Here is a 13,831-nt window from a genome sequence, read left to right on the forward strand (position 1 = left end):
CTCTGCAAGTAAAAATCTTCTCTTATTGGGGTCCCTGCAGCATATCTTTTCAAATGGGGGTCCGCGGGCAAATTTTCAACCATTATGATTACCACCTTTATAAAATGATTACTTCAGGGAAGTAATCATTGTTTTGTGCACACTATAATTCTATTGAGGTATCTAAAGATATGATAAGATTATGTTACTCTTCAAAATGGGCTGTTCTTGCGAGTCTAAGGGCCGATTCATACTCCTATTTTACCACTGTTTCGGCGCTGTAGTGCCGAAATGATTTCGGCTCGTCAGAAAATTTCAGTAGCACAGAAGAGACGACTTTAGGACGGTTCCCCCCCCGAACCTCAAATGCCCTCAAAAAACCTACAGCGCCGAACCGACTTTTATTCGGCTCTAAAATAGGAGTATGAATCGGACCCAAGCGTGTTGCTGTTACCTTGGTATTAATCAGTGTAAGAAAATGGAAATACTCAAGTAAAGAAAAGATACAGTACTTGAGTAGATGTACTGCTTTCAACCCCTGCAATCACTCACCACCCGAAGCGAGCGAGCAGCTTGCTCTGGTCCTGCAGGTCTTTTTGGACCTTGGTTCTCATGTAGAAGACAGGACAGTCCCGGCTGGTACAGAGGACGTCTTGGTGGAGGGACCCCTGACAGCGCTGACACTGTGTCCACAGCCTGGCAAAGCGCTCCTCCAGAGCCCCGAGACGAAAGACCTCCTTCTGATACAGCTCAGATTCCTCCTCCTTACAGAAGTCGCACACGGCCGTGTCCGTTTTGAGCGCGGTTTTGCAGCCCACGCATGCGCTCCTCCTCTGAGCGAACGCCATCATACCCCCGTGCGAACCGTAACTTGACAGAGTTTTACACCGTGTGTGCTCGCCCCTGAACAGAACGCTCTCCGCCTTGGTCTCACCCAGGATGGGCTCAAAGATCCTCAGCAGAGGCTTGGACAGCTGCTGTTCCAGGTAGTACTGAGTGTCGATGGGAATGTTGTTCTCCAGAACATAGATGGGATCCTCAGACTTCATGTAGGCCGCGGCTCCCTTTGCAGCTCTGACCATGACGTAGGGGACGCGGTCTCCCAGCTGAGGGGCGCCGCCAGGGTCCCTCCTCCTCATCCTCTCCGCTAGTTCAACGTGCGCCTGCTTGCCGGCATACTCCTGGGTGCATCGGGTCAGCTCCTTGCTGATGACCAGCTGGCTGATGTCAACGCGGTTGGTCAGAAGGTCTGAGATGGCCTCTTTGACGCGGGCCACCGCCCCCTCGGGGTCCCGCTCCACCAGGATGCTCCGCAGGCACGCACTGACGAGGTTGGCCACCAGAGGGCAGTTGTCTCTGCGGACGCTCTCGATGCCCTTGCAGTCCATCTTGTCGTGCGTGTCTGCGCTGGAGGAGAAGGAGAGGCCGGCATATCGCTTCTTGTTCATCAGCAGGTACGGGCAGTAAACGTTCTCAAACTCCATTTTGATCGGAGCGTCAAAGTGGGAGGAGAGCCACTCTGCCGCCTCCCTGCCCACCTCCATGGCTTCCTGAACGGTGGCCACACCCAGCTTCACCATGACAGAGTCCGTGTCACCGTAAATCACATTAGCGTTCGCTCGATGACCGTTGGAGACAGTGTACTTGGACTCTACCAATTGCTTGGTTTTCTCGATCATCTGCCTTCCAAAGCCAGTGACGCTCCGGCAGATCTCCAGGCAGGGCAGCTTGCCCGCCTGAGCGCCTGTGAAGCCATACACAGAGTTGGCGCTGGTCTTCAGGGCCAGCTGCCGGCCGTCCAGCACCTGCTTCCTGAAGGGGTCCGTCTCTTTCTTCATCTCAGCTTTCGCTTTCTTCCTGGCCGTCAGCAGGTTCTCCAGAATCTCAGGAAGAAGTCCCTTCCTCACGGACCTCCTGACAAACCGGTCACCGGTAGGAGTCTGGATGAAGTCGTCTTGGGACAGACCGAGCTCCTCCACGGATCCTTTCTGCAGCAGCAGCGTGGTGTAACACAGGTTGTGAGCCTGCATGACGGACGGATACAAGGAGGAGAAATCTAGCGTAGCGATGGGAACGCTGTAGAAGCCTTTCTGCGGCTCAAAAACCGCACCGCCGGTGTAGGACTCCTCGTTTCCCAGCGACTTCACCACAGGCATGACCATGTCCCGTTTCACTGCCTGTCGCATCAGCTGGGAGACCACTTTGATCTGCTGCCCCCTGGAGAGCAGGTAGGATAACGATACACCAGTGACCCGAGCCATCTCCACGTAGTTGATGACAAACATCAGCTTGTGCAGCAGACGCAGAGGCAGGTGAGCGTCTTTCAGGCAGTAGACGGCCAAGCGCTGGCGTGTCTGCTCATCGCCGTCCTGCAGATCAGCGATGACGGAATATCGGACGTCTTCCTTCTGCTCCTGCAGGAAGTGGGAACTGGCCGCGTTCAGTGTGTATGAGCGGAGTTTGTAGCCCCGTAGAAGCACCTGCAGCAGGTCCAGCTGAATTCGACCCTCCATATTCATGTTCTTGTTCTCCCGGCGGCCCGTCTGTTTACTCTGGAAGATGGAGTCTTTCAGGACCGACTTGACACCTCGCACTCGGCCCAGGTAGGGGAATGTGGTGACCTTCAGAGTGAGTGCCCTGTTTACCAGGTAGGGAAAGTCAAAATTCTGGATGTCGTAGCCGGTGACAATGTCGGCGTCCACCGTCCTCACAAACTCTGCCCAGCTCTGCAGGAGCTGTTTCTCCTGGGCGAAGCATAGTACCTGAGCACCTACAATACCTGCGCAGGACTGCAGGGAGAAGACCGTGCGAACAAAGGGCTCCTTCTCTCCCTGTCTCTGCACCACGGACGCTATCTGAATCACGGGGTCTTTGTCCGCCTCCGGGAATATCCCCTTTCTTCCGGTGCACTTGATGTCAAAGCTGAGGATCCTGAGTGGCACAATCCTCTGCCATTCCCCCTCTGCTGGGTGACTGATCACATCCCTCCATCCAACATCCACCTCATACTGACACCAGGTCACTTTCCCTGGGCAGCTGGCACCATCCGTGTCTGTAGAATCCTTACTATCTTCACGCACTTGGTACTTTCCTTTGGGCAGCTCCACCCAGCTGCATCCAACAACATCACAGTCCACCATGAATCTCATTACAAAGTCGACGTTGGCCTCAAAGGGGGCGTAGCTCTGATAGGGGAATTGTCCGAACCTAAAGCCCTGCTCCAGGACTCTCCTGGTCGCGGCCACGAGATGGGGCGTAGCCACAGTAATCTGCAGGAAGTCCCGGATCCCGCTCTTCCCTTGGAAACCGTACATGTTCTCCTTGCGAGTCACGTCCACGGCCAGGACCGCATGCCAGATGTTATCCTCGTTGTGGCGCATGTCCTTCAACACGGCCGAGTTCAACTCACATTTGAATTCTCCCAAGTAATCGGCGGTGAAACCACTGGGCGCCAGAACATAAAAGTAAGGTGTGAAACCGTGAACGTGGCAACACACACTGTTCCCGCCATCTGTCACGCCGAACATGCGGACGATGGGAACATTTCCCTGCGCCTGACCGGGCATACTGGCGACAGACGCCCCTATATAGTAGTCCAGGTCGATTTGCTGAAAAACCAGTGTGTCGGAAGTAGGGTTTAGTGAAGGGGCGTGAGGCCGCCTCCAGTGAGGGCTGACATCTGCAGAATAGAGGTCGCTTATGGGAATGACACCATGACCACCCGCCTGTCCTTCTCCCCTGTCTTCAGTGTCCATCCCTGCTTCTTCAAACATTGCCAGTTCCTCTTCAAATCCAGACGGGCCGTTCTCCCATTCACCCCCCACTTTGGGGTGCTTGGCCTGGGGTTCACCCTTCAATGGAGCCCTGGTGCGTCTGCGACGGGGGCCTGATGAAGGGTGGATGTGAGGCGAAGTGGTGGCCTCCATGGCTCTGATACTTGGGAGGTTTGTCTGAGCAGTTTCAGCGTAGTAATCTATCTATCTATCTATCTATCTATCTATCTATCTATCTATCTATCTATCTATCTAAACACTCGCTGCAGTGGTGTCCAATAACCTTAACCACATTGATGTCTTGCCAATGAGAACTACAGACGTTCTCAATGAATCACAGTTCTGTATTTCCCCCTATGTCTGAAGAAGAGTTGAGTCGCTGGTCCACCCCAAGGTTCAATAGTATGTTTCTCACAAGCTGTGTTTTTCCCTTCATACTGTGCCTAGCAGTATGCTTATCACTGTCATCACGCTCATGTCACTATGACTCAGTTATAGTCGTCACGGCATCAGATGCAAACAAACCAGAGAAATCACTACCATAATGAAGTTTCGATTTTTGGTATTTGTAACCAAATATGGTAGCTGTGAATGAACTATATTGTGGAAAACCTCTTATTGTGGTCAACATAAGTGAAAGCCTCTCGAACACTATGGGCCCTCTGTTGCGTGGCGCTTCATGCCTAATCTTTTTAGCCATGTTTTAAAAAACATTTAAAAACATTTAAAATAGTCAGTTCTTGTTGTAACAACAGGGCACTCAGATGGGCGTCTCGGTGACTTAGCAGTGATGATGGTGATGATGCCGTTACATCATGTATCTCATTGGTGGAGCTCACTATACTACCATGGTTTCCATGGTTTTGTTGATTAATTTGGTCCTCAAAATGCAGCACACAGAAGTAGAGCTGCAAGCCCCCTTTGATGTCTAGTGTGCATGTCCCTGAGCCTCTCTGTTCTCCAGCAGCAGGCTGCCTGCCTTCATCAGCACCAGCAGGTCTGGAGTCATGACCTCCGGCCGGAGAGAAGGTCAGGTTGAACAGAGCATGCAGGGTCCTTCCCAAACCTTCCTAGCCCACTGTTCCATAAGCGCTGCGCTGATTCCCGCATGCAGCAATGCTGTCGTGCCGATAAACACAGTAAAGCACACCCTGGTGGGTCTTAGATTATTATAAAAATCACACTCGTGTGAAGTGAGGGTCACCGCGAGGTCAGTATTTATATCAGCCAGATGATGTCTTACGTTGTCATTTTGTGCCCTAAACAAACATTAAAGTTCACAGACTTGGCTGGCACGAATTTAATTACATCATAATTTACCCTAAACGGCCCGGGCCGGCCTAACAGTCAGGGTACCAGTCAGGTGTCGCGGGTTCGAGTCCCGATCCCGACAACCTTTGCTGCGTGTCTTCCCCCACATCTCTCTCCCCGTTTCCTGTCAACATACTGTGATCTATCAATAAAGGCAAAAGGGCCCAAAAATATCTTTAAATTATAACATTAAAGTCCAAGTAGACTTGGCTGGCACAAATTACATCATAATTTTCCCTAAACAAACATTAAAGTCCATAGACTTGACAAATACTTTGTGCACGCTTGCAAGATTAGCTGCAGACAGATAAATACACAAACACAGAGACAAGGTGAAAACATAACCTCCACTTCAGCCCGGTAGAGATATAAATAATATGGTCCTCTTTGTGAAGACGTCATTGCACAGTTCTGACGTCATACATTGTGCCAGGAGTATAAAAACTATTGACTCACATTCTGAAGGAGTCATCTCCTGGTATCCTAATACTACCGCTAAACAGAGCACACCACCACGAACTGCGGCTGCAGTCTACAGAACTTCAGACATGGATTCAGAACTGGGTTCATATGCTGAGTTTCCAATCACAGCTAAGCATGAGTGCCCGTGCGAGTACGAGTGCACGTGTGAGCACGTCTGCCCGTGCAAGTATGAGTGCATGTGCGAGAACGAGTGCCTGTCCACGTACGCGTGCACGTGTGAGCACGAGTGCCAGTGTGAGCACGAGTGCCCGTGCGAGTACGAGTGCACGTGCGAGAATGTAACGATGAGTAACGATCACCTCAAATATCTCCCCTATATCGTCGGCCTATGTGAGGAGGATGACTACTCGATAGATAGTGAGACTGGATTTAGACCACCTCTGGAGACATTATATGAGGAAGATGAGGAAGATGACGAGGCCTCTGTCAGCAGCCCAGCAGCGACTGCGTCGCAGAAACCCGTACATGAGGTGGTTCCGGTGGCTGACCGCAGTCCTGAAAGCCACAGTCAATCTGCACCTCTTCCAGAGATGGCTATCGACATCGTGCCTGTTATGGTCCCCGCGGAGTTCCGCTCTCCACAGCAGATTTCGTTGAAGGGGGAAGTCATGAGCTTTCTACATAAAGAGCTGGAGGAAGAGGACGCAGTTAAGAAAAAGGATGTCTGTGACGGCGGCCCAGTCCCCTCGTCGCCCGGGATCGCTATGAACTCAAAGAATGGTCCTCTGACCTCACAGCCAGATGGCACGAGGCAACCAGTGAAAAAGTCAAAAGGGAAGAAGTTCAGGAAGCTCATCAGGAAAGCACTGGCTGCCTTTAGCAAATTATCACCCAAAAAAATACTTCTCTCACGACAACATGCTGCATACACTGATGCCACATGATGGTTGGAAATGGCCCTTAGAGTTAGACACTCACATTTTGTGGAGGTCAGTCCATAGTGGATAATGATTTTTTTGTCCTTTAGATTTGACCTCAATTGTAATGAAATGTTTTGAGAAATCTGTAGTGTCCCTGCTCAAGAGGGAAGTTGAGCTAATCTTAGACAAAGTACATTTTCTTATAAGCATGAGCGCAGCACTGAAGACGCCATCCAGTATTTTTGCAAGTTATCTCCAAACAACACAAGTGTCAACACTATCCTGATTAGATGGTTTTATTATTTTTTAACCTATTAGGACACAGCATGTGAAAGTCAATGGGATACTGTCAGAAATCAAAGCGCAGTACATGGGAGAGGCTGGTCTCACCTACTGAACACTCTACTACTACTATGTTATGACTATTGTAATATATGCTGATGATACTGTGATTTTGAGCCACCTACACGAGGACAGAACACCAGGAGACTCCGTCAGGCGGTTGTGCACCAGATATTGCAGGGGTGGAAGTCAAGAGGTGTAGGGGTAAGGGTTTCTGTCATTTTGAATAAACCCTGCAGCATGCCTATATCTAACACTTTGGCGGAGATAATTGGCATAGACAGAAAAAGCCGTCCGAGTACAGTTGTAACCCAACTAAGTTTTACCAAAAATAGAGGGTTTAAAAGGTTAAGCTCACGCCGCGCACAGAGAACTGGCATCCTTGAGGCAACTGGGATTCAGATAATTACTGAATACCACTGGACAAAGAGGAATAGTATTTAACTCATCTTTTTTTTTTTTTATAAAGCCATTTTTTTTTCTTTGAGTGCTTCACACATAAATAATAAATAAATTATGGAAACACATTTTTGTTTTGGATTTGCACTGTTTAATATATATATGATTATAATATTCATTCTTCCTCTCGTCTTACATCGTTGCCCCTATTAATTATCACCATTGTTTTATGGTTAATAAGTAAGTAAGGCTTACCGAGCCACGAGGCCCATAGGACAGTAGCCTATCTCCTGTTTCTGTAGCGTGAGGCAGCTTGGTGTAGGCTACACGGACACTGTAACCACCACAATGCACTGAGCTGGTGGTAAATATAATGGTTTGTTTATTTGTCCTTTGGTTTGTTCTCATTTGCGTTTGGTTTTAACTACGGTTTGTGTAAAGCAGCTTGTAAACGTACCTTGCCTATACTACTTAATTGTTAGTCCCTATTACTAGGTTTACACAGTGCAGGTGTAAAGTAACTAATTAAGTATTTTGGCTTTATATTATATTTTCAATTTTGAACTACTTTGACTCAATATATATTTAATACAGGAATACAATTGCAATAACATTGCAGTATTGTTACTTTTACTTACAGTAAGTAAAACATTGTAGAGAATGGAGTACATCTTCCATCTCTGGGTTTACTCACTGTACTGTCAGCTGTCCAGCAGTCCAAATATTATTAAATTAAATTTCAGAATGGTAGACCTGAGGCCTACCATTGCGTGGCACATCTATGCACGGAATGTCTATGTTCACAGGCTTCTGTGTGCGGCATCTGAACATGTGCGGCACTACAAGTCTTACACTAAATGCGTTCGGGAAGCCCAGCCAATGCCTCTATGTATACAGTATGTAATCTGAAACCTACCTTTATTACGTCACTATCGAGAGCCAGTTATACCCTGGCATTGGTACATATCTTCATTACTCTCAAATCATGCAGCCACGGCATACGCATCGGTGCACCGGACAAACAACGTTACTTACGCTCTGCTTGCGCAAGTAACTAGAAATGCACTCTGTCGAGCTGCCAATTTGCACTTTGCACACAAGTTGGCCTACTTGTGCGCGAAACCCATAAACAAACATAATAAATAATAGTTACAATGTTACGTCATCAGCCAATCCCTGATTGGCCGAGCAAACCCACCGACATACGCAGCAATCTGCCAACTTGCGCTCTGATTGGCCGGGTGATGACACCAAAAACACACAATCCCTGATTGGATTGGCCGATCAGCGACGCCACCAAAAATACACAATCCCTGATTGGCCGAGGGGACCACCAAAGATTCACAATCCCTGATTGGCTGAGGTAGTCACTGACATACGCATCCGAAAACAGTTTAGATCCATTTAAGTCACAATAGAAGGATTAATTGATGTTATGTTGATGTGGATGGATGTGTGTGTGTGTGTGTGTGTGTGTGTGTGTGTGTGTGTGTGTGTGTGTGTGTGTGTGTGTGTGTGTGTGTGTGTGCGTGCGTGCGTGCGTGCGTGCGTGCGTGCGTGCGTGCGTGCGTGGGTGCATGCGTGTGTGCGTGCGTGTGTGCGTATGTGGGTGTTTCCTGTATTAGAAACATATTTGGCCATTATGTTCTGTATGGCCAACAGGTCACTAGAGTTCTAGAACTAGTGATTGCATTTGACATCTGCTACCATAGCAACCATGACATCTTCAATACTCACAAACTTTGGAGAATTTGGGAATAAATGAATGTGTCAGCCATGCACTGACCCATAAGTATACATGCACCTCTGTTTACATTTTAAAATAGCAAAGTTTACTTTGTGAAATGAAGAAACGCTTAATTTCCAAAGCAACGACAGAAGGATATGGAAACATTAGCGGTCGATCTTCTCGATCATCTCAAGTCCAGAATGAAAGGACCTTCACTTTGGAGAAGCCGCGGAAAGAATTCTTCAAAGCAAGCCAAGACAAGCCCCTACGCAAAGCCATAGAAGAGATCAACAAGAAGTTCATTAAAAGGAAAGAATGGCAACAAATGAAAGCTACATTGACTGAAAAGCAGAAATCGCAAGAAGAGAAGATTAAGGACATGGAGTTTGATAAGAAAAGGAGGTCTCAGGTGATTAACATCCTCAAGGAGGAGAAGAAGGAGTCCAAGAGGAAATGGGAGACCCGGGTCCAGAAAATGGAAGAAGAAATTAAAGGCAAAGACAAAGAGAGGAAGGGGGAGAAAAAGAAATTTGAGGTGGAGAGAGCGGAACTAATCAGAGAAAGACATGCACTGTCACAAAGGTACTACCAAGTATCTCACGAAAAACTGTCTCTGTTACAAAAGTTAAACTCTGCAGAGCAGAAAAATGGAGTCATGAATAACATGATGAAGACAACTGAGATGAAGATTGCGAGGATAGAACAGAGGTTTAAAGAGATGGAGGACGAGAGGAGGAAGGAGACAAGGAACTGGGAAGCGGAGAGAGTCCAGCTTTCTAGAGACAAAGAGGACTTGTCCAAAAAATTCCTCTCGGCCGTGGAAACACACAGTGACACCATGAAGACCACGTTGAAAGACAACACGGTGCCGGGAAAGGACGTGAAGATTAGAAACATGCAAGATGACAGGAAAGGGCATCGGAAGAAATTGGAGGTGGATAGAGTCCAACTGACTAAAGAGAAACAGGATTTGTCACAAAGGTTCCACGATCTGATTAAAGAAAAACAAGCTCTGTCACAACAGCTCCAGTCGGCAGAGCAGAAATATAAAGACATGAATCGCAATACAAGGACGACGGAGGACAGGGTCCGGAAAATGGAGGAGTGGATTAAATACTTGGAAGAGGAGAGGATCGAGACTAGCAAGCTTTGGGACGAAGAGAGATTCCAACTTATCAGAGAAAAAGAGGACTCATTACAGAGGTTACAGAGGTCCTCCATTGAGGACAACAACGAGCACATCAAGAGCAGGATGAAGACGACAGAAATCACGGCCTTGAATAAGGACGGAAGCTTGCGGGGAGAGATGACAGAGGAGCGGAATAAATGGAAGGTAGAGAAAATGCAACTGTCGATAGAAAAAGAGGCTCTAGCGCAGAAGCTCATCTCCTCAGAGCAAAGGCACGAGAACATGAGAACGGAATTGATAACGACGGTCCCGAAAATGGAAGAGACGATTGAACGCATAGAGGAGGAGAGGAGGGGTGAGAGGAGGAGATGGGAGGAGGAGAGACTCCAACTCGTGAGAGAATACGAGGACTTGTCATGCAAGTCCCTTTCCACTGAGCAGAACAGTGTCAACATCAAGGAGGAGAGGAGGAGATGGGAGGAGGAGAGACTCCAACTCGTGAGAGAAAAGGAGGACTTGTCACACAGGTTCTTCTCCATCGAGCAGAACAGTGTCAACATCATGGAGGAGGAGAGGCGGAGATGGGAGGAGGAAAGACTCCAACTCGTGAGAGAAAACGAGGACTTGTCACGCAGGTTCTTCTCCGCCGAGCAGAACAGTGTCAACATTATAGAGGAGAGGAGGGAGGAGAGGAAGAGATGGGAGGAGGAGAGACTCCAACTTGTGAGAGAAAACGAGGACTTGTCACGCAAGTCCTTCTCCATCGAGCAGAACAGCGTCAACATCAGGGAGGAGAGGAGGAGATGGGAAGAGGAGAGACTCCAACTTGTGAGAGAAAGCGAGGACTTGTCACGCAAGTTCTTCTCCGCCGAGCAGAACAGCGTCAACATCATGGAGGAGAGGAGGGAGGAGAGGAAGAGATGGGAGGAGGAGAGACTCCAACTCCTGAGAGAAAACGAGGACTTGTCACGCAAGTTCTTCTCCGCCGAGCAGAACAGCGTCAACATCAAGGATGAGATGAGGATGACGGAGACTAAGGTTCAGAGAATGGAATCCATGATGAAAAACATGGAGGACGCGAGGGAGGAGAAGAAGCAATGGGAGGAGGGGAAAATCCAACTGACCAAAGAAAAGGAGGCTTTGGCACGGAAGATCCTTTCCTCAGAGCAGAAGACTGAGAACTTGACAACCGATTTGAAGGCGACGGTCCTGGAACTGGAAGACAGGATTAAAGGTATGGAGGACGAGAGGGCCGACGAGAGAAGTAAATGGGCAGAGGACAAGAGGAAATGGGACGGGGAAAAGACCCAACTGTCAAGAGATAAACAGTCTTTGGTGCAACTCCTCTCTCCGGTGCAGCAGGATGAGTTCGGTAAGAGAGAGGTTTCATTCTCTGAGCTCACACTGGACCCAAACACAGCACACAAAAACCTCTCTCTGTCTGACAACAACAGAAAGGTGACGCGTGTTAGAGAGAATCAGGCGTATCCGGAACATCAGGACAGATTTGATTCCTGGGAACAGGTTGTATGTAGGGAGGGTCTGACCGGATGCTATTACTGGGACGTAGAGTGGAGTGGAAGGGTTTCTATATCAGTGACATACAGAGGAATCAACAGGAAAGGATTGGGTTTTGACTGTGGTTTGGGATTCAATGACAGGTCATGGAGTCTGGAATGTTATGAAGTTTGTCATTGTAAAAGGTACAGTATTCGGCACAATAGGAAGATAACTAAAGTCCCTTTCTATCCCTCTATCTCCAACAGAATTGGAGTGTATCTGGACTGGGATGCTGGCACTCTGAAATTCTACAGAGTTTGTCCTGACTCACGGACACACCTATTCACCATCCAGACAACATTCACTGAACCCCTCTACCCTGGGTTCATGTTTGGTTCTGACTCCTCAGTGACTATGTATCAATTAGAGGAGTTACATTAGTATCATGTGTCCTGGAGGAACACGTGCTGCTGCTGAAATGAAATTCCATGTGTAGCTCCATGCATTTTTTTTCCACATATGGCCTGGACCAGCATTTGGTGCCTCCTGTCGGCATTCCTGAAATTGCAGATATTAAGAAAATGCCTTTGTTTTTTTTCCAATGTGTTTTTTTGTTTTGATCATACATGCTGAAGAACTCATAACAGTTTTGTGGTCAGTAAATATAGTTAAAATCTGTCATTTGAGTCTGCTGGAGGCAGAGCCGCTGCATTATTTTCATGTTTGGTTTTGTTGCCGTCTATTACAAACTTCAATTACAATTTAGGCATTTAGCACACTCTTTATCCATAAGCTTCTTAAAGCTGCACTAACTAACTTTCCTCATTGTTTTCTGCGCAAGTCCTGACATTTTTTCCACGGATCAGAGCCTGCCTGTTTGCTCAGTGGAGAAATTGACCATCAGGTTAAAATGTGTGCCTGATCTTGGTCTAAGGGGTTAAAAATGACCTTGTGCTTGATCTAAATGTCTCAATAGAAGAGCAGGGAGACAAAAAGTTATATTTATATTGTATCATACTCTACCATACAGACTGGATCAAATTTAATTGTAGCCTATTCTTAAAAAAGAAAGTGGAGAGGGAATTCTGGAACACTCTGGTGGAGCTGTTGCTCCCCCACGACCCGACTGCGGATAAGCGGTTGAAGATGGATGAAAAAGAAAGTGCTTTACTTGAAAGTAAGCAAGGTAAACACATTGTGTGTACTTCGAATGCCGAAAGACTTGACTCTGTATTCTACGATCCTATTAAACCAAGAATAAAGCGTCACAATATAATATAAAAAATGTCATCTGTACATTGAAACTATAGAAACTATTGCATGCCATCAGCTAAACAAATACACATAGAATCTGTCTAAAATTACATACATAATAAATAAATAATTAATATATTAAATTAATAAATTCATAAAGTTTTTTTAACCCTTGCATAAGACTGCATGTCGTGCATGGTTGTCAATAGCCTGGCTAATAAGCCAGACCGAATCAGCCGTTGGCAAAAAAATTGCCTGCCAGTGTGATTTGAGTCTGGCTTATTAGCCAGGCTAGGTTGTCAAGGCTATAAACCCAGGGGTCCTTGAGGGAGTTCCAGGGGGTCCCCAGCTAAATGATAGTTTGGAACCAACTATGGGTCTGTAACTGAAATGGAACCAATGGTTCCATTTGTACACTCTCAGAGTTATGGCCCCCTCAGGTCCTCCACTGCTGGCCTATTCAAACTCCCTAAAAAGGTGGCTATTATAAGAAATATGGTGAGACTTTCTGCTTCTATGGGCCAACGGCCTGGAATAAACATAGACTACCTGACTACAACTCAGACAGGCACCCTCTATAGACATCTTTAAGACAGCTTATTAAAACTCACCTCTTCACTCTTGCTTTTAGTTGAGTTTTAAAACCTCTGTTCTTATGCCTGATATGCCACTGTTGTATGCTTTTTGCTATTGTCCGATTGTTTTAACTGCTTGCCTATTTTAATGCTGTTTTTGTTTATGTTTTTATTATTTTTGTTCTGCTCCCATATTACTTGACATGGGCTGTAGTGTATTTTCAAATAGCCGATGCTGCGCATTAAATCCTTTTTTGACCCCCCCCCCCAGGGGGCGCTGCGGGACTGTCATTCCTTTGAATCCACGCCCTGTGTAAAATTTAATTATCTCTTGCCTGGGAGGCTGGGACTAGACTAGAGGGATCAGACTCCTCTCCAGTTGTTTACACGAAGAAACTCCAATGTTTTGTTGACAGTCAAATGCATGTCCTCCCAGCAATGAAATACACAATAAACATATGAATAAATAAGTCTCCCCCTCTCTTCATGATCTGCGT

General features: G+C 47.1%; 1 protein-coding gene across 1 annotated transcript; it reads right to left on the bottom strand.

The window, feature by feature from the left end:
- Window positions 1–527: 527 nt before the first annotated feature.
- Window positions 528–3,905, bottom strand: LOC308333193 (DNA polymerase delta catalytic subunit-like; the record flags this gene model as incomplete). The annotated part of the gene is made up of 1 exon (XM_080789409.1): window positions 528–3,905. One exon carries the CDS (start codon window positions 3,903–3,905, stop codon window positions 528–530), a length of 3,378 nt encoding a protein of 1,125 aa, XP_080645535.1.
- Between the last annotated feature and the right edge of the window lie 9,926 nt (window positions 3,906–13,831).

The sequence above is a fragment of the Protomyctophum bolini genome, assembly GCF_963924005.1.
Source record: "Protomyctophum bolini genome assembly, chromosome: 2".
Lineage (NCBI taxonomy): Eukaryota > Metazoa > Chordata > Actinopteri > Myctophiformes > Myctophidae > Protomyctophum > Protomyctophum bolini.